Source organism: Mustelus asterias, chromosome 1, assembly GCF_964213995.1.
Source record: "Mustelus asterias chromosome 1, sMusAst1.hap1.1, whole genome shotgun sequence".
Taxonomy (NCBI): Eukaryota; Metazoa; Chordata; class Chondrichthyes; order Carcharhiniformes; family Triakidae; genus Mustelus; species Mustelus asterias.
In genome coordinates this window covers 157613654-157639271 of record NC_135801.1, presented here as the reverse complement: position 1 = coordinate 157639271, position 25618 = coordinate 157613654, and the positions used below count along the sequence as shown (strand labels likewise).

At 41.5% G+C, this 25618-nt stretch overlaps 1 protein-coding gene across 3 annotated transcripts in view; it reads right to left on the bottom strand.

The window, feature by feature from the left end:
- Positions 1-25618, bottom strand: part of mtmr12 (myotubularin related protein 12) — an 82341-nt gene that overhangs the window by 39616 nt on the left and 17107 nt on the right. For all 3 annotated transcript variants that reach the window (XM_078221205.1, XM_078221213.1, XM_078221220.1), the window contains exons 4-8: positions 20644-20716; positions 17333-17469; positions 14517-14610; positions 8224-8365; positions 4251-4326 (exon numbers count right to left, since the gene is read on the bottom strand). In XM_078221205.1, coding sequence (XP_078077331.1) covers positions 4251-4326; positions 8224-8365; positions 14517-14610; positions 17333-17469; positions 20644-20716 — 522 coding nt within the window. The remainder of the gene's footprint in view (positions 1-4250; positions 4327-8223; positions 8366-14516; positions 14611-17332; positions 17470-20643; positions 20717-25618) is intronic.

Here is a 25618-nt window from a genome sequence, read left to right as displayed (position 1 = left end):
CCTGAATGCTTGCAATAAAGGTTGTTGAGTAAATGGCATAAATCAAAGTAAACAGATATGATCCAATTGCCATTACAGTGATGTGGCTGCAGGGTGACTAAGTTCAGGAACTGAATGTCCATGGGCATTCGACATTCAGGAGGATAGGCAGAAAAGGAAAAAGGTGTTAGTGTAGCATTGTTAATGAAGGATGGGATCAGTTCATTGGTGAGAGGGGATCTTGGATAAGAGATCCATCTTCACACTGCGAATATCCTCCATTGTGTTGTGTGGTACTACCGCGCTAAACAGGGTAGGCTTCAGACAGTGTTGGCAATGTAAGACTGGACATCCATGAGGTACTGTGGGCCATCAGCAACACAATTTTACTTGACTACATTCTGACATATCCCTCACTCCACTATTGCCACCAAGCCAGGGGATCAACACTGGTTCAAAGAAGAATGCAGAAGAGCATGCCAGGAGCAACATCTGGCATACCTGAAAATAATGCATCAAACTGGGAAGCTACAACAAGGGACTACCTGCATGCTGAACAGCATAGGCAGCAAGTGATAGACAAAGCTAAACAATTCCACAGCCAACTGACCACATCTAAACTCTGCAGTCCTGCCACATCAAGGAGCTAGGGGGTACAGTTGCAAAATAAGAGACAAGAGGAATTTCTTTAGTTAGAGGGTGGTGAATCTTTGGAATTCTCCACCCTAGCGGGCTGTGGATGCACAGTCATCGAGTATACTCAAGACAGAGTTTGATAGTTTTCTGGATATTAAAGCAATCAAAGATTATGGGGATAGTGCAAAAAGTAGAAGATCAGCCATGATCTAACTGAATGGTTCATGGGGCCAAGTGGTCTTCTGTTTCCCTGTTGCTAAGATTGGAGAAGTTGGAAGAACTTGTTCCCTTAAAAGGGCATTTTAAAATTGCACTGCATCAACAGTGTTTCTACAGCAGTGCGACAATACATTCATGTATTTTAGCAGCCAAACTTTGGTACATTTATCCAGAGGTACTTCCCAATAACTCCTCATTTTGTTCTAAAAGCAAGACTGTTAAGATGTGAACTCTAGCCCACCAAGCATCACATGCTTGAAATACTTTGAATGTTTGATTCAATTAGAAGTATATGATTCTCTCTCATTCCAGGTCCAATCTCAAAGACAGTATCTGGTGTTTATTCCCGGAAGTTTCTGAACAATTTACCAGGCCTTGAGGCTATCACAGGGATACAAGAGGTTCCATGGAAATTAAAGTAAAGTTTATTTATTAGTTACAAGTAAGGCTTACATTAACACTGCAATTAAGTTAGTGAAATTCTCCTAGTCGCCACCTGTTCAGGTCAATGCACCTAATCAGCACGTCTTTCAGACTGTGGGAGGAAACCCACACAGACACGGGGAGAACGTGCTCCACACAGGTGGCCCAAGCCAGGAATCGAACCCGGGCCCCTGGTGCTGTGAGGCAGCAGTGCTAACCACTGTGCCACCCCTAAACAGGTAGGTAACCAAGATGCAACATTTTTGTTAAAGGATCTAATCAGGTCCTGTTTTACTGCCACTATTTGAAGAGGCAAGATGACAGCGCACAGTAAACATCAAAACAATACCAGCCCAGGACACACACGACTTTGAATTTTGTCCAAAGTACATCTTTAACTATTGTCATGTGCTTTTTATTAAAGCAGAGCAAGGCCAACATCAGAAATTCTTGACCTTCAAGGGAATGGAAGCCAGAAAATTATTAGTTTTCTCATTAAATTTCAATAGCAAGACCATTCAATCTTTTTTCAAGATCATACACTGCCAAAGAGTTTCAATTTTGAAACTATACAAAAAAAATGATTTTACAGTTAGTTTTTAATCCTGTATCCAGTTAACATCACAAGTTTAATTCAATGGTTTTCATTTGATCTAAACCACAAGTTGCTACTTTGCAATGACTCCTAATAATCACTTATACCTTCACTATAACTAAATAGTGATGCAAATGATAGTACTGTGAAGGAACTTTAAACACTTAGACTGCAGAATTAAAATCTTAATACAATAGCTCAATTTTTACTGTAGAACAACTTACTAAGAGTTTAACTGGTTAGGTATTTTAGGATTCCATTTGAATGGATGCCAAAAAGACAAAAACAAGTCAGTACAATATCAGATCTGACGAAGAGTCATCCTGACTCGAAACATTGGCTCTACTCTCTCTTTACAAGTGTACAAGTGGACTTTAACCTGGTGTTGTGAGACTTCTTACTGTGTTCACCCCAGTCCAATGCCGGCATCTCCACATCATGTCTACTCTCTCTCCACAGATGCTGTCAGACCTTTGATTTGACTTGACTTATTGTCACATAGTGAAAAGTATTGTTCCTTGCGCGCTATACAAAGCATACCGTTCATAGAGAAGGAAACAAGAGAGTGCAGAATGTAGTGTTAAAGTCATAGCTATAGTGTAGAAAAAGATGAACTTAATGCAAGGTAGGTCCATTCAAAAGTCTGATGGCAGCAGGGAAGAAGCTGTTCCTGAATCAGTTGGTACATGTCCTCAGACTTTTGTATCTTTTTCCCAACGGAAGAAGGTGGAAGAGAGAATGTCCAAGGTGTGTGGGGTCCTTAATTACGCTGGCTGCTTTGCTGAGGCAGCGGGAAGCGTAGGCAGAGTCAATGGATGGGAGGCTGGTTTGAGTGATGGACTGGGCTACATTCACGACCTTTTGTAGTTCCTTGCAGTCTTGGGCAGAGCAGGAGCCATACCATGCTGTGATACAACCAGAAAGAATGCTTTCTATGGTGCATCTGTAAAAGTTGGAGAGAGTTGTAGCTACATGCCAAAATTCCTTAGTCTTTGGCATTGGTGGTCAGCATGGGGGGGGGGGCACACCAGGACAGGTTGTTGGTGATCTGGACACCTAAAAACTTGAAGCTCTCGACCCTTTCTACTTCGTCCCCATTGATGTAGACAGGGGCATGTTCTCCTTTACGCTTCCTGAAGTTGATGACAATCTCCTTCATTTTGTTGACATTGAGGGAGAGATTATTGTCACCGCACCAGATTCTCTATCTCATTCCTGTACTCTGTCTCATCATTGTTTGAGATCCGACCCACTACGGTGCTGTCGTCAGCAAACTTGAAAATCAAATTGGAGGGGAATTTGGCCACACAGTCATAGGTGTACAAGGAGTATAGTAGGGGCTGAGAACACAGCCTTGTGGGGCACTGGCATCGAGGATGATTATGGAATTTTCCAGCATTTTTCTGTTTTTGTTTCAGTACAACACTAATCAGCTAAATAGCAAAGGTTTATCACACTGAGAAGTATGAGGAGTTTGGATCCATTCAGCTATATATGCCAATGGTGTAATCAAGCTGGAAGTAGCAACGTCTTATTATTGATATATTATAAAATTAGAACTCCTGCATACAGCTGAGAACATTATATTTGTAGAAACAACCATTTAATCTTTGGACTCAAGGTGGTTAAAATTCATATTTGACACTTTGTAAATGGGCATCAGATCAGCTGCCTGTAGACAACACTTCCCCAGATTTTTCCTTCGGAAAGGATAATCAGTTGGAGTACAGAACTTCTACAACAACTTGCATTTATATAGCAACCTTTGCTTAGAATGCCCCAAGGTGCTTCACAGCAGTGTTACCAAATAAAACTTGATCCTGAGCCATAAAAGGAGATAGACGATCAAATTGCTTGGTCAATGGGTGAGTTTTAAGGGGTGTTCTAAACGGAGAGATGTGCAGAAAGGTTTAGAGAGGGAATTACAGAGCTTGGAACACAGGCAGCTGTAGGCACTGTCGGAGCAATTAAGATGGGTGATGGGCGAGGGGGCAGAATTAGAGGAGCACAGATATCCGATTAGGACTGGAGGCACGAGGCTATGGAGGGATGCAACAACAAGGGAACCAGCAATATCCTTGCTAAAGTTAAACTTTACCCCCAGTGGTTGTATAATGTTAGTCCTAGTTTAAGAGATTCTCGTTAAAGTAACTAACCACAATTTAACAGATAACTTGTGTAACATTGTTTATTCTACTCTATCGCACTTTCAATGTTTTGCAAACTACTATCCATTCTATACATGCATAAAAGAGGTTCAACCTACTCGATTTCGCAAAGACTTTGAGACAAAGGGGACTACTGTCAATGAACTTGCAAAACAGATTATGCGAAGCAAAGTACAAGTGGCATTAAAGGATGGGTCGATAAATTGAAGAGAAACAGAAAGCAAACTTACAGCAATGCCTTTTCCTTTGTATTTCTTAATATCATCATCAGCAACACTTGAAGGAACAGCAAAGAACTGTGGAAGTCTGGAAACAAAATAACCCATCATGTTTTGAAAATGTAAGACTTATTGATAAAGAATGATGCCCTGTTACCTCAGAGCTAAAATATTTTTCCTTTCCTTTATATTTTTTTTGATATCCTATTCCCCCAAATATATACAATCATTGAAGTTCACAACCCATTGCATCCAAGCAGGTACTCAGCTGTTCATAGGATTCACTGCCCTTTCACCATATATTTCATTTTCCTTTCAAAAGCCACCATGAATTCCACTTCCATCATTCTTTCTGGTTGGGGGGAGGGGGGGCGCCCATATCCTAACACACCTCAACGCAAAAACGTTTCTCCCAATTTCTCCCTTCGTCCTTTCAGTGATCATCAAATCAACTCGAACTATGGAAACGATTTTTCCTAAATCACATCATTAAAACCCACGAGTTTGGACACCTCAATCACATCTCCCATGGACCCTCTGAGCAAAAGGGCCATAGCCTCTTCAGAGCTAAAGCCTCTTTTCTTGGTACAGCTTTTAAGTTGTACATTCTGCATCGTTTCCATGGGTTTAACATCGTGACTAAAAGAAAGGCACCCAAAACTCAACACAACATTCTAACTGCGGCCTAACAAATATTTAGTAGAGGTTTGAAATTACTTCCTAATTTAAAAAAAAAAAATTATATTTCCTACCCACCCGCACATTTAGAAATTCTTTGGGGGAGAGGGGTAAGCTGCTTTAAAAATATCAACTGCCCTCCCTCCCCATTTTAAATATAGGTATGTGAACATTACGCTATATTAAAACATCTCAAATAGAAATCAAACCCCTCCAAATTTGTATTGGCCAAATTGAAATAAAAATAAAGTCAAGATCCCACTACTTTGCAAGATTCAAAATTCTGGTGAAAGCAATCACTAGAAATGCAATCGCAAGTTTACCAAAGAAAAATGTTGTATTGGGAATGGCAAGGAATTGTGCAACGCGTATGAAGTCCTGCACCCAACCATACATTCTAAACTCTAAAGCATTTTAGGAAAAATAAAGATTATTTTTAATCTATTTTAAGCTTTGGCCTGGGAGCAGATCACTCTCCTGCTTTCTCAGCACTGGAAATCTTTGACCAGAGAGGGAGGAAGGAAGGAAGGAAGGAAGGGAGAGGCAAGAGGAAAGGAAAAGGAGAAAATTACATATCAAATTAATAATCAGACCAAGTGACCTAAAAGAAAAAAAAACACTCTCTCACAAAACAGACAGGAAAGTGCAAACTGGAATAAACTGAAAAAGCACTTCATTCCTCAGCATCACCACCATCCACTTAAGGTACAAATTCAAAACAAAGTCAGCTTTCACATAGAACGATAAAGTATGGTTATTGTTTTAATTCAACATGAACAAGTTGTGTAAAGTAGTTTGGATATCAGGACCGTTTTTTTGGCCCGATTCAAATTTAATATCTTACATAAATAGAAAGTCTCCTTCACGCAACCTTATTTGTCAGATATATGGAGATCACTTGAAAGCTAATTAAGATGCAACAAATCAAAAAGTACTGTGCTGAGGGCATAAGTTACCTCTTTTTACATAAATGAATGAACAAGAACAGTGACCAGCTTAAATTTGGGAGAAATAAACACAACACTGGCAGAGCTCTTAACCCATATCTGTCATAGCACATCGAATACAGGAGTTGGGACATCTTGTTGAAGTTGTACAAGACATTGGTACGGCCGCACTTGGAATACTGTGTACAGTTCCAGTCACCCTATTATAGAAAGGATATTATTAAACCAGAAAGAGTGCAGCAAAGATTTACTAGGATGCTACCAGGACTTGATGGTTTGAGTTATAAGGAGAGGCTGGATAGACTGGGACTTTTTCCCTGGAGTGTAGGAGACTTTGGGGTGATCTTAGAGGTCTATAAAATAATGAGGGGCATAGATCAATTAGATAGTCAACATCTTTTCCCAAAGGTAGGGGTGTGTAAAACTAGAGGGCATAAACTAGAAGGGAGAGATACAAAGGGTCCAGAGGGGCAATTTTTTTCACAGAGGGTGGCGAGTGTCTGGAATAAGCTGCCAGAGGTAGTAGTAGAGGCAGGTACAATTTTGACTTTTAAAAAGCATTGAGACATTTACATGGGTAAGATGGTATAGAGGGATGTGGGCCAAATGCGGGCTATTGGGACTAACTTTGTAGCAAAAACTGGGTGGCATGGACAAGTTGCGCTGAAGGGCCTGTTTCCATGCTGTAAACCTCTGACTCTATAGCTAGCACATGACTCAATAAACCCGAGAGAGAAAATGCACAAGTATCAGTTTGGAACAGAGTGAGCTGCAGAATCCCATCAAACCTAGATGTCTTATGAGTCTACTTCAGTGTGATTCAACTAAAAAAAAATGTAAACATTCATTATATTAGAATTTTATGTTGACAGCAGAATGTTAAAACATATACTGCTTAGGCAATTCAGCCATATGCTCTAAACTAAGAACCAAGTCGTGACAATTCTATTTTCTTTGCTTACACACAGTGGTCAGAATGCTAGAAGCATTCATGTTCTTCAAATGATTCCAAGGGATCTTTTACAAGAGGACAGACAGGGCATTAGTTTAACGTCTCATCAACAGATGGCTCCGCCAACAGCCCAGCATGATCAATACTGCACTGCAGTTAAAAAATTATATAATAAAAGGCAAATCTTTGAATTGCTGAACGACAGGAGGGGCTCAAATTAGTAAAGGCAGATGATAAATTAGTTCTTTACATAAAGATCAATATAGAGAATCAAGTCCTGGATACAACAGTGAAACAAGAACTCAAGAATCATTTAGGAAATAATTTGATGCTGCAGTAGTAGGATTTTGAGTTTATTTTGATAGATGAACAAACTCAAACCCTTCTCTTAATCAAAACAGAAACTGTTCAAATAATTTAAGGGCCGAATGGCCTACTCGTGCTTCTAGCTTCTATGCAACTGTCTGAGACTTCAAATAATTTAGAATTCAGCACCTTAGTCAGTTTACTGTTTAAGATACCAATTCCTAACCAGCACCAAATATTTTCAATCAAGAGGTTGGATCATAATTTAGAAAAGTTGCCTTTATTTTGCAGAATTACATCTAGGCTGTGCAGCACTGAGGAATTGTTATGTTGCCAAGTTTCAAATGAGATATTACAGTAAGGCCAATCTGTCCTCAGCCTAAGCCACCCTATGGCATTTTATGAAATGAAGAGCAGAGTTCCCCTGGTATCCTGGCCAATGTTTATCCCTCAAACAGTTATCTAGCGATTTACCTCTTTTTTTAAAAAAAGGACCATGCTGTTCATTTGGACAACACGGTGGCAAGCATTGCTCCCTCACAGCAGCTTCGATTCTCAGAATGGATCACATTCTGCGTGGAGTCTGTACATTCTCCCTGTGTCTACATGGGTTTCCTCCGCGTGCTCCGGTATCCTCCCAGTCTGAAAGACGTGCTGATTAGGCGCATTGGCCATGTTAAATTCTCCCTCAATGCACCCAAACAGACGCCGGAATGTGGCAACTAGGGGATTTTCACAGTAACTTCATTGCAGTGTTAATGTAAGCCTACTTGTGACACGAATAAATAAACTTAAACTAGCTGCTGGATTTCCCCCACAGTACTTCTGAAGTGCTGTCAGAGTACTTTATTGGTTGAAGCACTTTGGGACATGACAGATGTTATACAAGTCCTCTCGGTGATCTTTGATTGAATAAACAGGTTATCGCAATATAGGCAACACTTTGGTAGGATGGCGTCAGGGATGGGACTTAAAGTGTACCTTTCCTGGAGACATTTTTAGTTTTGCAGGGGAAAGTAGCAAGATAGTCAGGTTTTCTTGTGCCACATATTACCAGTAATTACGCGGTGTTATCAACACTATCTAACTGTTGACTACTCACCTGGTGCTGATTTTGTAATTTTCATTGCTGGAAATTATTCTGTAGGTTAGTAGACCTCCAGTGCGATCCAGTTCTGTTTTCCAGTCATTTTTAGTTTCAAACATTATGGTCGGAGGTTCCTCTTCTATTCCTAAGGGACCCACTGAAGAAAAAAAAACTTCTCATTGCAAAAGTATCTCAGTCAAACTAAATGCCTCTTGTGCATATGACGCATCATTTATTCTAAGTATTGCTTAGAATAGCACAGTAGCACGGTAGAATAGCACGGTAGCACACAGTGGTTAGCACTGCTGCTTCACAGCTCCAGGGCCCCGGGTTCAATTCCTGGCTCGGGTCACTGTCTGTGTGGAGTTTGCACATTCTCCTCGTGTCTGCGTGGGTTTCCTCCGGGTGCCCTCCCACAGTCCAAAGATGTGCAGGTTAGGTTGATTGGCCAGGTTAAAAATTGCCCCTTAGAGTCCTGAGATGCGTAGGTTAGAGGGATTAGCGGGTAAATATGTGGGGGTAGGGCCTGGGTGGGATTGTGGTCGGTGCGGTCTCGATGGGCCGAATGGCCTCCTTCTGCACTGTAGGGTTTCTATGATTTCTATGATTTCTATGATAAGTACAATTGAACTGCTGTGGATAGTTATGGACAGGCATTAGCACAGAAAGAGCTGTGGAATTCCACTTGAGGAGGAAGTGTTTTATTAAAATAACACAAGTTACAAATCAATTAAAGATGTAAGTAACTATCAAAGGATTTAACAAGATGCAAAGGAAGAAGTATTTATACATAGAGGAACCACAGGCAGTGCTGTGACTGCATGAAAGTTAAACAAAGTCACTTCAAAGCAAGCTGCCGCAAACAGAACTGTAGCCCAACATTGAGCACTCCAATGTTTAAAATGTTTGATAATTTTGATAGTGTACTTTTGCATTATATTGCAAAGTTTCTACTTCACGTCATATACTGTTTCCTTTGTTTAAAGCCAATTTCTTAAACAGCAAACTTGCAGTATTTAGCCAAACATGGGTTTTGAATATTTACAGCACATTTGATCTAAAAAGGTTCATGTCAATGCTAAATTTCCACATCACTAAACTCAAACAGGCTCAAATACTGCAAGAAACTGGGGCGAGGGGAGGGGGACGCTCCTCAAAAACACTGTACATTCAAGCTTAACTAAAAATCAATGCTGACACTCCAGTGCATTACTATGGGAGAGCTAGACAATTGGAGCGACATCTTTCATACGAGATGCTAAATCGAGGCCCCATCTGCCTGCTCAGGTGGGTGTAAAAGATCCCATGGCACTACTTCAAAGAGCAGGGGAGTTCTTCTGGGTGTAGACCATTATTTAGCCTTCACGGTGTGAAGTCAGTGAGCCTCACATCTGTTGTGGGTAGGTTGTTAGAAGGTATTCTGAGAGACAGGGTCTACAGACATTTAGAGATGCAAGGACTGATTAGGGACAGTGAGCATGGCTTTGTGAGTGGAAAATCATGTCTCACAAATTTGATTCAGTTTTTTGAAGGGGTAACCAAGAAGGTAGGTGAGGGCAATGCAGTTGATGTTGTCTACATGGACTTCAGCAAGGCCTTTGACAAGGTACCACATGGTAGGTTGTTGCATAAAGTTAAATCTCACAGGATCCAGGGTGAGGTAGCCAAATGGATACAAAACTGGCTTCTTGACAGAAGCCAGAGGGTGGTTGTAGAGGGTTGATTTTCAAACTGGAGGCCTGTGACCAGCAGTGTGCCTCAAGGATCGGTGCAAAGTCCACTGTTATTTGTCATTTATATTAATGATTTGGATGAGAATTTAGGAGGCATGGTCAGTAAGTTTGTAGATGACACCAAGATTGCTGGCATAACGGACAGTGAAGAAGGTTATCTCGGATTGCAAGAGGATCTTGATCAATTGGGCCAGTGGGCTGATGAATGGCAGATGGAGTTTAATTTAGATAAATGCGATGTGATGCATTTTGGTTGATCGAACCAGGGCAGAACTTACTCAGTTAATGGTAGGACGTTGGGGAGAGTTAAAGAACAAAGATCTAGTGGTACAGGTTCATAGCTCCTTGAAAGTGGAGGCACAGGTGGACAGAGTGGTGAAGAAGGCATTCGGCATGCTTGGTTTCATTGGTCAGAACATTGAATATAGGGACATCTTGTTGAAGTTGTACAAGACATTGGTAAGGCCACACTTGGAATACTGTGTGCAATTCTGGTCACCCTATTATAGAAAGGATACTATTAAACTAGAAAGAGTGCAGAAAAGATTTACTAGGATGCTACCAGGACTTGATGGTTTGAGTTATAATGAGAGGCTGGATAGACTGGGACTTTTTTTCTCTGGAGCGTAGGAGGCTGAGGGGTGATCTTATAGAGGTTTATAAAATAATGAGGGGCATAGATCAGCTAGATAGTCAATATCTTTTCCCAAAGGTAGGGGAGTCTAAAACTAGAGGGCATAGATTTAAGGTGAGGGGAGAGATACAAAAGGGTCCAGAAGGGCAATTTTTTCAGAGGGTGGTGAGTGTCTGAAACAAGCTGCCAGAGGTAGTAGTAGAGGTGGGTACAATTTTGTCTTTTTAAAAGCGTTTAGACAGTTACATGGGTATGGAGGGAAAAGGCCCAAACACGGGCAATTGGGACTAGCCCAGGTTAAAAAAAGGGGCGGCATGGACAAGTTGGTCCGAAGGGCCTGTTTCCATGCTGTAAACCTTTATGACTCTATAATCAATATCATAAAGTCAAATTACCTAGTCATCATCACCCTTGCTGTTTGAGAGAGTCTGTTGTGCTGCACATTGGATCCCACACAGTTCTTGCATTACAACAGTGACTACACTTCAGAATGACTTAGTTGTCTAGAAAGTGGTCAAAACATCCAGTAGTCATATAATATAATAAATGCAGCATGTTTTCACTGCATATTACTTTGGACACATTAGACACATCATACTAGCTTCTATTTACTATTTCCGTGCAAATTCCCTGATGCATTAGACAGTTAAAATAATGCATAATCAAGCCAGAAATAGAAGAATGCAAATGCTGAATGAGGAGATCAGACCACAAAGTAACTACTGTCCACCAGGGCCAGGGAAACCATAGTCACTGGTGTTTCTCCTGTTTCTGGGCCCTTTATCTCCCTCCCTGCCCTTTAACCCTCCCCCTCAATCATGCATGATATTTTTTCAAGATTCAGTAATCAATCACCAAAAAAGGCCCTAGAAAAATGATAACATCCATTGTTGGCATCTGGTTACAAATATCATCCAATATATATGCAGCATGGATCACTAATATTAAGAGCAGCGACAGTATAATGCAGCTATTAAACAAACCAAAGTACAAATTTTAGCTTAACAGCATCATGCAATATTGTATTGTTAATGGATAGGAAAATACCCCATTAATTATTTATAACACTGATTTCAGTGACTGCCTTATTAACATGTTCTGCATATTGCACCATATGTACATGGTGACTTTGGGGGAAGTAATTGCAACCCAACTGCTGCCAGATCTGAGTTTTTCCAGCAATTTGTTTTTATGTCAGTTTGTGTGGGTTTTCTGTAGACTCAAAGTCTTACAAAGCAATTATATCCATATTAGAAATTATCAGAAAAGCCACAATTGAAATAATCACTTTCTCCTGAACACCATTTGTAATACTTCAATATTTTTTGCTGTTGCAAAGTGCATTATTTTAATTTTCCTAAATAAATTCATATCCAATATAGAGCAGAAACTTCCGCAAATGTTAGGAACTGCAAAAAAAAAGCCAGATTAAAATTCTGAAACTTTAAAGCCAGTAGTAATTGTTAAATGTAAAATATCCAGTGCGTGCAGGTGGACAGTACCTGCTTTGTTACATAGATCTTCGCTAAAAAGAGCACAGTAAAATCTCTTAACCATTTAGGTCTGTGAATTTGATGCTGCTGAAAATCCCAATGATTTATCAGAGGTGTACATCCAAATACTTACACCAACAGAAACGCTGTTCTACGGATCTCCCAGTTTCATTTTAATGTATTTTAAGTTCATAAACACGATTATTTATAGGATGCCCTCTTTCAATTGAAACCTTAGACTCGCTTCAAGTACAGCTGTTTTGAACACTTTCCCCCAAAGGATACCTGCACAATCTGAGAGCCTAATAAATATTTGCTGCTTTGCCTCTTGTCCTTTCACACATTTCCATCCAAATCGCTCCACTGTGTAAATTAAGCATTGGCAAGGGGGCACTGAACAGCAATAGAATTGATAGCACCCACGATATCAGGAGAAAAACTACAAAAGCTGGGAAACTTTACCATAGGAAGGCTCAAGAATGATCTTTATAAAGCATATTTGAGATTCGAAATGGTATGGACTGGATATATGTATTTAATATACAACCATGGATGGGGTGTGGGTGAACTGGCAAGGCCAGCATTTGTTGCCCATCCTTAATTGCCCTTGTACTGAGTAGCTTACTAGATTATTGCAGAGGGCAGTTAAGAGTCAACCAGTCACATGTATGCCAGACTGAGCAAGGCAGACAGATTTCCTTCCCTAAAGGATATTAATTAATCAGATCGATTAATCGATGACAGTTATCATGGTTCAGTAAGAAGTCTCACAACACCAGGTTAAAGTCCACCAGATTTATTTGGTAGCACAAGCTTTCGGAGCGCTACCCCTTCACTCACCTGATGAAGGGGCAGCGCTCCGAAAGCTTGTCCTACCAAATAAACCTGTTGGACTTTAATGTGGTGTTGAGAGACTTCTTACTGTGCCCACTCCAGTCCAACACCGTAATCTCCACATCATAGTTGTAATTATGGAGACAAACTTTATATTCCAGATTTATTAGTTGAATTCAAATTGCACCAGCTGCTGCAGTGGGATATGAACCCTCTGGATTACTAGACTTTACCACCATCTCCCCAGAGGCATAGTCCCAAATTTAGAAGAGACGATTCAAAAAAGAAATTAAGTTATGCAGGAAGTGATGAGTGAATGTGATGGTTTCCTACAGGAGGTAATGAGCAAGGGCCAATTATTCCCCCTCCCTCACTCCCAATCAGCAAACTGAATAAATACTGATGAAAAAATATGGTAGAGGGTCTTGGCAAGCTTTTTTTTAATTCATCCGTGGGGCATGGGTGTCACTGGCTGGACCAGCATTTATTGCCCATCCCTAACCTTGGAGGATATTTGAGTCAACCACATTGCTGTAGCTCTGGACCGGGTAAGGACGGCAGATTTCCTTCCCTAAAGGACATTAGTGAACCAGATGGATTTTTCCGACAATCAACAATGGTTTCATGGTCATCAGTAGATTCTTAATTCCAGATTTGTTTTTAAAAATTGAATTCAAAGTCCACCATTTGCCATGGCGGGATTAGAACCAGAGTCCCCCAGAACATTAGCTGAGTTTCTAGGTTAATAGTCTAGCGATAATACCACTAGTTCATCAATGTTGATACTGTATTTCCTAGACACTGGTTCTAGCCAAACAGTGTACAACCATCTTTTTTGGTCTTTTACATTCCCTTGTATGCCCAGATATCAACAGCTCACTTCAAAAGTGTCATGTTTTTTTTATGCAAGAGAAGAGATACTGAGGATATGAATAGCACGCACACATACTTTCAGCATGCAAAAATCATCAAGTGCCTTGAAGAACATTTTTTAACCACACTAGTGAAAAGATTCTATGTCCCTTAACAGTCATCCCTGTAAGACTAGAGTGAGATCATTGATAAAGCTTCAATCTACGTAATTATGGACATTGAAACTCAGGCAGAAATAGATACACAAAGCTGGTGCTGCCAACCCTTTGTTGTTTTCATTGATACTCTTCCTTTTCTAAATATCTGTCCAATTCATTGTTCAAGGAGGTAATAATTTGAATTCATAGTCACTAGTGGTAAACCAATTGGTGTTCTATTAACATTCTGTATGGTCTTTTTTCTAAAAACTTTCCTCATGCCCCTCATTAGCCATGTACCAGTCAATTTTGATCATTTCTATTAGAACCCTCCGTAAACATACTGGTTTATGAAAATGGCACATGTTTCAGTCCTTCAAGACTTAATTTTTTGCATTGCTCTGCCCATTGGCCCCAGCCTGGTCAGACTCACTGCATTCAAACTTAAGCCACGGAGATAAAAAGGAAAGGGAAACTGGCTGCCACAATGACCAAAACACACAAAAATACTTTGATGGTAAGCATCTCTGTCACAGTAATCCACATATTAATCAAAGCAAAATAAAAAAAAAAGAGGAAGAACAGAGGATTTGTGTGGCATTACCTTTAAGACCACCTGCTGCACCAACGTAGGAGAAAGCAAATAAGCATTTTAAAGATGTTGGATTCAAACAATAGTGAACTATGGCACGGATCAGCTGAAAGAAAAACAAAGAAAAGGAGTTGTCAATACATGTATTAAATGTAAATGACTTTTTTTGTGTGTGTGTGTGTTGGGGGCTGGGTTGGAGGTTGAGGGGTCTGTAAGTGGGCACAGATAATAATTAGCTTATCCCTTTTTCACCCCAGTAGGTAAAATATGTACAAGATCATCAGAAGCTCAACTTCCCAAAGAAACCGTATGCAACATTCTTCAAAGATTTATTCTTTCGCGGGTTGTGGACATTGCTGGCAAGGTAAGCAGTTGCTGCCCATCCACATTTGCCCTTGATTGTGGCTGGTAAGGCCATTTCAGAGGACAATGCTGTGGGTCTGGAATCACATGAAGACCACACCAGGTAAGGGTGGCAGATTTCTTTCCCTAAAGGACATTAGTGAATCAGGTGGGTTTAGGTCTTTACAACAATGATAATTGTCATGGTCACCATGACTGAGACTAGCTTTACATTCCAGATTTAGGAATTGAATTTAAATTCCACCAGATGCCATTGTGGGATTTGAATCCATGCTCCCGAAGCATTAGCTTAGGACTTCACCCCCAAGATTTTCCGTTCTGGGTCAAGACACAGATTGCCAGGGTCAAATGTGGGTCCCAATCCTGTAGTTTAGGAGCAGTCACAAGACACCAATTTGGGTAAGATCAGCCAATTAGTGGCCAGAGTACATCTAATTAAGGACAGCTCTTGAGGCTGGAGGACCATACAGAGGCATGGGTGGAGCTGCAGCAGGACACTGCAGACAAGGAAGAGGGAGGGTGCCCTCAACTGGAGTTGCCCTGACAGTACTTTTTAAATATTTGAAGAGACAAAATGGTCACAACTGCCAGACTACCATTGTGAAAGGGTTTTCCCTCTGGACGATGGCCCAAAGCCACAGCTGTAATCAGGTAGGTGAGTGGGGGCCTAAAGGTTATCCTGGAGTGCTGGCCACTGGTCTGCCACCGGAAGCCCACCTCCTGGCCGCTGCCACCTTCCTGATGTCATGAGGGAACCCATGGAATTTTGTAGTCGATCTTTGAGCATTGGCTTTAAAACTACCTTAACAAGCTATGGGGATCTACTAGAAACTCATAAAATTCTAACAGGGTTAGACATGGTAGATTCAGAAAGAATGTTCCCAATGGTGGGGGAGGTTAGAACTTTTGAGGATAAGGGGTAAGTCTTTTATAACTGAGGTGAGGAGAAATTTCTTCACCTAGAGGGTAGTGAATGTGTGGAATTCACTACCACAGAATGTAGTTGAAGCCAAAACGTTGTCCGATTTCAAGAAGATGTTAGATTTGGCTCTTGGGGATCAAGGGATATAGGAGGGAGGATGAGGATATTGAATTTGATGGTCAGCCATGATCATAATGAATGGCGGAGCAGGCTCGAAGGGCCGAATGGCCTACTCTTGCTTCTAGCTTCTATGTTGCCTGGTATGGTGGGAAAATCGTATGAGGAAAGGCTGAGGGGCTTGAGGTTGTTTTCGTTAGAGAGAAGGTTAAGAGGTGACTTAATAGAGGCATACAAGATGATCAGAGGATTAGATAGGGTGGATAGCGAGAGCCTTTTTCCTCGGATGGTGATGGCTAGCACGAGGGGACATAGCTTTAAATTGAGGGGCGAGAGATATAGGACAGATGTTAGAGGTAGGTTCTTTACTCAGAGTAGTAAGGGCGTGGAATGCCCTGCCTGCAGCAGTAGTGGACTCGTTAACATTAAGAGCATTCAAATGGTTTTTGGATAAACATATGGATGATATTGGAATAGTGTAGATTAGAGGGGCTTTAGACTGGTTCCACTGGTCAGCACAACATCGAGGGCCGAAGGGCCTGTACTGCGCTGTAATGTTCTATGTCATACTGGCAGGGAAGCAGCCATTCCGCCCCCAATCCAGCCTCCAGAAAGATGGCTCGCAGATAGAATGCCAGCCAATGGCACACAAGGACATGCCTGCCCACCTCAGGTCCAGCCCGCATACCATCACCAAAATCCTATCTCAAGTGTGATAGACAGGCAATGCAAGTTAAAGGGGCCATAAGAATACAAACAAATTACAAGTTTATTTCTAAATGAATAGAATTCAAAATCAGGGAAGTTACGTAAATGTGCAAGGAAGTTTGATTAGTCCCCCTTGGGAGTATTGTGCACAGTTCAAGTCACCAGGTTACAAGGCGGCCAGGGGCACTGGAGATGGTGCTAAAAGATTTTGAAGGATTGACACTGAACCATTCATACAAGATATTGGGGGGGGGGGGGGGGGGGGGGGGGGGGCCGAGTGATGGATTATTGGGAGTTGATGTCATACAGGATAGTGGGAGCAGCTTCAAATTATAATGACTGTGAAGGGTAACGGATTGGAGAACAACCAGGGACGCACTGGAAACACACACAGACACACAGACACACAGACACACAGACACACAGACACACAGACACACAGACACACAGACACACAGACACACAGACACACAGACACACAGACACACAGACACACAGAGTGTTAAACATAAGGAATGTTTAAGTCTTGCCATCCTCCACACTGACATAGACTTATGCACAATGTTTACCACAGCAATGAATAATCTCAAACATCACCCCTACGATACACACCATGTAAAGGGTAGGCACTTCACAACTCGAAATAAAGATAGGGAAAATTTGCAAACAATCCACAACATGTAAATTACATTCTTGTTAAGTTTTATTTCGCATTTACCCTTTTGGCATCCTCTTCCTTAGTGTATCTTAATCCAAAATGAAAGACCCGGAAGTCTTTACAATAAAGTAGAAGCTTCTCAGGAATTTTGTTCTTTACAGCACCAGGCAATAGTGGCTTCTTCTTGTCATCATACACTACAAAGAAAACCACACACAGTTACAACATCCTTACACACGAAGCAACAGCAATAGAGGAAGGCTGAACTTCAGCCACGGTTATTCTTGCAAAAAGTAGAAGTTACATCTTTCCTGATTCAATATCTCCCTTCAAAAACACAATAAAACTTCAGCAACTAATTCTATACCTAGCAAGACGAGAGAGACTGGACGTTTTTGGTTATATTAATAGATTACAATTTTTTTAAAAAAATGATTTGAAGATATCCCTTTATAACAAAGAAACATCTAACTACAAATCTTGTCACTTCTAAATTATGTTTTGCTTCCATGAGCTGATAACACAGACCGACAAGTAGACAAAACGGAAAGCCCCTGATGAAGGAACTACATGTCAAAAGACAGGAGTAAAGAACAAAATACATTTTCTTTACTAAAATTGTAACCAATCAAGAAATTATTTGCAGGGAAGTTAAAATTGGATATTAACTATGGCTACCAAATGTCAATTTGGCTCAATTGGCATCTCTCACCTAAAGAATCAAAAGGTTTGAGATTTAAGACACCTTGAAGACTGATCTAGCAGACAGACACACCAGAACAGCACTGAGAGTTCTGAATTGTGGTAGGTGGCATATTTTAAATGAGACCATTAACCAGCAGCCATACCTGCCCTTTCAGGTGGGTAAAGATCCCCTGGTACTATTCAAAATTTCAGTGAAAATCCAAACCAACACATAAGAATATAAGAACATAAGAACTCGGAGCAGGAATAGGCCATCTGGCCCCTCGAGCCTGCTCCGCCATTCAATAAGATCATGGCTGATCTTTTTGTGGACTCAGCTCCACTTACTCACCCGCTCACCATAACCCTTAATTCCTTTACTGTTCAAAAATGTATCTATCCTTACCTTAAAAACATTCAATGAAGTAGCCTCAACTGCTTCACTGGGCAGGGAATTCCACAGATTCACAACCCTTTGTGTGAAGAAGTTCCTCCTCAACTCAGTCCTAAATCTGCTCCCCCTTATTTTGAGGCTATGCCCCCTAGTTCTAGTTTCACCCGCCAGTGGAAACAACTTCCCTGCTTCTATCTTATCTGTTTCTATAAGATCTCCCCTCATTCTTCTGAATTCCAATGAGTATAGCCCCAGTCTACTCAGTCTCTCCTCATAAACCAACCCTCTCAACTCCGGAATCAACCTAGTGAATCTCTTCTGCACCCCCTCCAGTGCCAGTATATCCTTTCTCAAGTAAGGAGACCAAAACTGTACACAGTACTCCAGGTGTGTGGCCTTACCAGCACCTTATACAGCTGCAACATAACCTCACCGTTTTTAAACTCCATCCCTCTAGCAATGAAGGACAAAATTCCATTTGCCTTCTTAATTACCTGCTGCACCTGCAAACCAACTCCTTGAGATTCCTGCACAAGGACACCCAGGTCCCTCTGCACAGCAGCATGCTGCAATTTTTTACCATTTAAATAATAGTCCATTTTGCTGTTAAATGGATGACCTCTCATTTAGCAACATTGTACTCCATCTGCCAGACCCTCGCCCACTCACTTAGACTATCTATATCCCTTTGCAGACTTTCAGCGTCCTCTGCACACTTTGCTCTTTCACCCATCTTAGTGTCATCTGCAAATTTTGACACACTACACTTGGTCCTCAACTCCAAATCATCTACGCAAATCGTAAACAATTGCGGTCCCAACACTGATCCCCGAGCCACACCACTAGTCACTGATCGCCAAACAGAAAAACACCCATTTACCCCCACTCTTTGCTTTCTGTTAGTTAACCAATCCTCTATCCATGCTAATACATTACCCATAACACTGTGCACCTTTATCTTATCCAGCAGTCTTTGGTGTGGCACCTTGTCAAATGCCTTCTGGAAATCCAGATACACCACATCCACAGGTTCCCCATTGTCCACTGCACATGTAATGTTCTCAAAGAATTCCACCAAATTAGTCAAACATGACCTTCCCTTCATGAACCCATGCTGCGTCTTACCAATGGGACAGTTTATATCCAGATGTCTCGCTATTTCTTTCTTGATGATAGATTCAAGCATTTTCCCTGCTACAGAAGTTATGCTAACCGGCCTATAGTTACCTGCCTTTTGTCTACCTCCTTTTTTTAAAACAGTGGCGTCACATTTGCTGTTTTCCAATCTGCGGGAACCACCCCAGAGTCCAGCGAATTTTGGTAAATTACCACTAGTGCATTTGCTATTTCTCCCGCCATCTCTTTTAGCACCCTGGGATGCATTCCATCAGGACCAGGAGACTTGTCTACCTTTAGCCCCATTAGTTTGCCCAACACTACCTCTTTCGTGATGATAGTTTCTAGGTTCTCACCTGCCATAGCCTTCCGGTCATCAATTTTTGACATCCCTCTCTCAACTAACACAGCTTTGTGTGGTCCTGCAGCGTAAAATTGGCTCCTACATTACTATGACTGGAATTCAAAACATTTCATTGATTCTAGAGATTGAGACAATTACTGAAGTAGAGCCTTACATTACTGACATAATGCAGTCTTTTTTGTTACTTACGTTTCAAAGAGTTACAACGGCAAAAACATGAGTGTGATATTCTCCCACGCGCCATTTGATATATTTTACAATTGTTTTGGCATCTGATGAATATTGCCACCAACCAAATACATGCATATCAAGATAAGTGACATTTTTTTAATATGCTTGTTTAAAAAGAATAGATTTTCTTTTATAACAAATCATTATATTTCTTGTTTGGTTTCATATGGACAACTTAATTGGTCTAAGTCAATTACTGCAGTCTTTCCTACTAAAACCTTCCCTTTATCCCCATTCCCTGAAGGCATTTAATCCTTTCAGGAACCCTACAATGCCTCCATACACTACAAAATGTATAAACTTCATTCATCTACTTGAAGTTAAGATCCAGCTCTAACTGAATTGCAGAATAGCTCCAGGGGCTGAATGGTCTACTCTTGTTCCTTAGTTCCTATGGATTTATTTCAGAGTAGGTTTCATAAGTAGCCCCTCTAGCCTGTTCTCCTTTTGATTAGGTCATTCCTCACTATACACAAACATTGCTGTTATAATCTACATGTACTACAAATCAATAAATATATGCACCAATGGAAACAACAAAAAAAAATGAAGGATTCCATGTAGCTTTGCTTGTTACATTACCTCCAAAAATCTGGTCCACACAATGCAAGGATATGTCATTTTCACCCATTAATTTATTCCTGTAGGATTGCTCCTGAAATGCAAATGACAGGACAAAAGAAATCCAGATAAATGTACAACTAAGATAACTGATTATCCATTTAAAATCAATGCCGAGGTTATACTTATTCATGCAGCAATCTGAAGGGTAGGTCTCCATGATACTGGATGAATTCGACAAATGTTTCATGTTACAAAAAAATAGATTGCTCATGACATAAGCTGCATTCCAGATCTCAGACTATGTTTTTTAAAAAATTAATTCGTGGGTCATTGGTGTTGCTGGCTGGCCAGCATTTATTGCCCATCCCTAGTTGGCCTTCAGAAGGTGGTGGTGAGCTGCCTTCTTGAATCGCTGCAGTCCACGTGCTGTGGGTTGACCCACAATGCCATTAGGGAGGAAATTCCAAGATTTTGATCCAGCAACTGCAAAAGAATGGCGATATATTTCCAAGTCAAGATGGTGAGTGGCTTGGAGGGGAACTTGCAGGTGGTGATGTTCTCATCTATCAGCTGCCCTTGTCCTTCTAGATGAAAATGGTCGTGGGTTTGGAAAGTGCTGTTTAAGAATCTTTGGTGAATTGCTGCAGTGCATCTTGTAGATAGTACAGACTGCTGCTCCTGAGTGTTGGTGGTGGAGGGAATGGATGTTTGTGGATGTGGTGCCAATCAAGTGAGCTGCTTTGTCCTAGATGGTGTCAAGCTTCTTGAGTGTTGTTGGAGCTGTACCAATCCAGGCAAGTGGAGAGTATTCCATCACACTCCTGACTTGTGCCTTGTAGATGGTGGACAGGTTTTGGGGAGTCAGATGGTGAGCTACTCACCACAGTATTCCTAGCCTCTGACCTGCTCTTGTAGCCACTGTGTTTATGTGGCGAGTCCAGTTGAGTTTCTGCCCATGCCTAATTACCCATGAGAAGTTAGTGGTGAACTGCTACAGTCCATGTGGTGCAGGTACATGAATAGCACTGTTAGGAAGGGAGTTCGAAGGTTTTTGACCCAATGACAGTGGAGGGAAGGTGAGATAGTTCCAATTCAGGATGATGGGTGATTTGGAAGGGAACTTTCACATGGTTGTGTTCCCATGTACCTGCTGCCCTTATTCTTCTCGGTGGTCGAAGCTGCAGCTTTGGAAGGTGCTGTTGAAGGATTAACACTGCTCTTTTACAATTCAAAGATGGCAATGGTACCCATTGTTTGAACAGCAAATGAACTGAAATATCATGACTAAATCCTCAAAATAAATCAGACCCTGCCAGTCATATTATTTCCACATATAACTTGCTTCTTATTCTCAATGAATTTGCAGTGTTTAAACAAGATACAGGTTGTTCACTCTTCATTCCTTTCAGTCCAACGACTTCCATTATTATCAAAAAGGGGAGATTTCCTTCTACTTTATTTTTTCATATTTGTAGATTGAGATACCATTGGCATAGCACCCATTTTAAGTTCCTCCACCACCATTACCTGCAATAGCCAACACCTTGACCAGGTCGTGTAACTATCACTGATATCGAATGCAATGACCAATCTCAACAACCAAATATTTCAATGATCCTGGTTTGGCCCTTGAAGGATCATCATTCACAAAACAGTGATGAATATTTTACCCCATCTTAATTCTTGCTTCCAGAAAAGTCCTAAACAGCCAGTGGAAACAAGGTTACCACTCCACAATTCTTCCTTGAACATATTGATCATTCGTGCAAAGAACTTTCCAAAATCAGCATTAAATTTAACATAGTGGCTTGAATTCTCTCTCTGTCCTACTCTATTTAAGAGGTCTCACAACACCACGTTAAGGAGCAGTGCTCTGAAAGCTCGTGCTACCAAATAAATCTGTTGGACTTTAACCTGGTGTTGAGACTTCTTATTGTACCCACCCCAGTCCAACTCTGGCTTCTCCACATCATCTCCCTTTTTAACAAAAGGAATATCCTGGATTCATCATTTCCATTTCATAGAACCCTACAGTGCAGGAGGCAGCAATTAGGCCCATCAAGTCTGCACCAACTCTCCAACAGAGCATCTTACCCGTACCCCCACGTATTAACCCTGCTAACCCCCGAACGTACACATCTTTGGACACCAAGGGACAATTTAAAGTTAAGTTAAAGTTTATTTGTCACAAGTAAGGCTTACATTAACACTGAAATGAAGTTACTGTGAAATTCCCCTGGTCGCCACAGTCCAGTGCCTGTTTGGGTCAATGCACCTAACCAGCACGCCTTTCAGAATGTGGGAGGAAACCCACGCAGACACAGGGAGAACGTGCAAACTCCACACAGACAGCGACCCAAGCCGGGAATCGAACCCGGGTCCCTGGCGCTGTGAAGCAGCAGTGCTAACAGCATGGCCAATCCACCTAATCTGCACATCTTTGGACTGTGGGAGGAAACCCAAGCACCCGGAGGAAAACCACACAGACAGGGAGAACATGCAAACTCCACACAGCCAATCATCCAAGGCTGGAATTGAACCCGTCCCTGGTGCTGTGAGGCAGCAGTGATAACCACTGTGTCACCGTGCCTCCTCCAAGATTTTCTGAGTTTACCTCTTTTCCCGTCTATCGTAAACTATATCCTGATACGTTGGACCATCCTTTCAAGGGTGGACACTGTACCTCGATTACTATGCGAAAAAGCAAAGTTAAAGTTTATTTATTAGTCACAAGTAAGGCTTACATTAACAATGCAATGAAGTTACTGTGCAATTCCCCTAGTCACCACACTCCAGCACCTGCTCGGGTCAATGCACCTAACCAGAACGTCTTTCAGATTGTGGGAGGAAATCGGAGCACCCGGACGAAACCCATGCAGACATGGGGAGAATGTGCAAACTCCACACAGACAGCGACCCTAGCTGGGAATGGAACCCGGTCCCTGCCGCTGTGAGGCAGCAGTGCCACCCATGACAGAAATAGTTTTAAAACAACCCTCTCCAACCCAAACATAAAGTAAAATTTTCATAGTTTCTCATTTTCTCTGAAGCAATTGATCTAATAGAGAGCGTTAGTTTATTTCCTACCTTAGGATTTGTTTGTTCTCAAAACAAGGTTTGCCTCTGATGTCAAACTATGCACCCATTCATTCTGCCAGCACACACCTGCTTCCGCTCTTCAAAACTACTCAGTGTTCCAGCCAATTGCTGATCCCAGTTGCCAACTTATTTCTGGCCTCAATCCCCAGAAAACAGAAGTGGATGCATTGCAGCTTAATAAAGTAAACTGCAGCGAGCAGCATACATAGAAATTTTCACAGAGGAAGCCATTCAGCTTATTGTGCCTGTGTCGGCTGAAAAAGAGCTCCCCAGTCTAATTCCACTTTCTAACTCTCGGTTCACAGCCCTGAAGGATATGTACTTGAAGTGCTGTAACCAAGTACATATGGGTTTCTGTCTCTGCCACCCATTCATGTATTGAGTTCCAGGCCCCAACACCTTTAGTGAAAAATTCAACTCCCTTCTAACCTCTTTACCAATTGCTTTAAATCAATGTCCCATCCTGGTTATCGATCTCCCACAGCCTCCTCTGTTCCAAAGAAAATAACTCCAGTCTATTTGAGCTTCACTTGTAGCCAAAATTCTTCAGTTGTGGCAACATTTGCCTAAATCTCATCTGTACCTCTTGAGGACGATCTTTCTAACAACACAATGAACTTGACACCGTATTCTTGCTGTGGCCTAACTAGTGTTCTGTACAGTTCTACCATAACCTCACTGTTCTAACTATGCCTTGACCAACAAAGTATCCCATTTGCCTTCTTAACCACCGTAGCTTCTTGATCTGCTACCTTCAGGAATCTATGGACATGCACTTTAAAGATTCCTCTGCAGCTCAGAATCTGACCATTTATTCTGTGTTCCTTAGCCCCGTTTGCTCTCCTGAAATATATTATCTCCCATTAGCTAGGGAAAAAGAGTAGGGCCTCTTAAGGATCAACAAGATCATCTAAGTGCGGATCCACAAGAGATGGGTGAGATCCTAAATGAATATTTCTCATCAATATTTACTGTCGAGAAAGACATGGATATTAGGGAACTTGGGGAAATAAATAGTGATGTCTTGAGGAGTGTACATATTACAGAGAAGGAGGTCCTAGAAGTCTTAAAGCGCATCAAGGTAGATAAATCCCCGGGACCTGATGAAAGTGTATCCCAGGATGTTGTGGGAGGCTAGGTAGAAAATTGCAGCTCCCCGAGCAGAGATATTTGAATCATTGACAGCCACAGGTGAGGTGCCTGAAGATTGGCGGGTGACAAAAGTCGTGTTGTTTTTAAGAAGTGCTGCAGGGAACAGCCTGGGAACTACAGGCCGGTGAGCCTCACATCTGTAGTGGGTAAGTTGTTAAAGGTATTCTGAGAGACAGGATCTACAGGCATTTAGAGAGGCAAGGACTGATTAGGGACTTTCAGTATGGCTTTGAGAGTGGAAAATCATGTCTCACAAATTTGATCGCGTGTTTTGAAGGGGTAACCAAGAAGGTAGATGAGGGCAGTGCAGTTGATGTTGTCTACATGGACTTTAGCAAGGCCTTTGACAAGGTACCGCATGGTAGGTTGTTGCACAAGATTACATCTCACGAGATCCAGGGTGAGGTAGCCAAATGGATATAAAATTGGCTTGATGACTGAAGACAGAGGGTGGTTGTAGAGGGTTGTTTTTCAAACTGGAGGCCTGTGACCAGTGGTGTGCCTCCGGGATCAGTGCTGGGCCCACTGTTATTTCCCATTTACATTAATGATTTGGATGAGAATTTAGGAGGCATGGTTAGTAAGTTTGCAGATGACACCAAGATTGGTGGCATAGTGGACAGTGAGGAAAGTTATCTCCAATTGCAACAGGATCTTGATCAATTGGGCCAGTGGGCTGATGAATTGCAGATGGAGTTTAATTTAGATAAATGCAAGGTGATGCATTTTGGTAGACTGAACC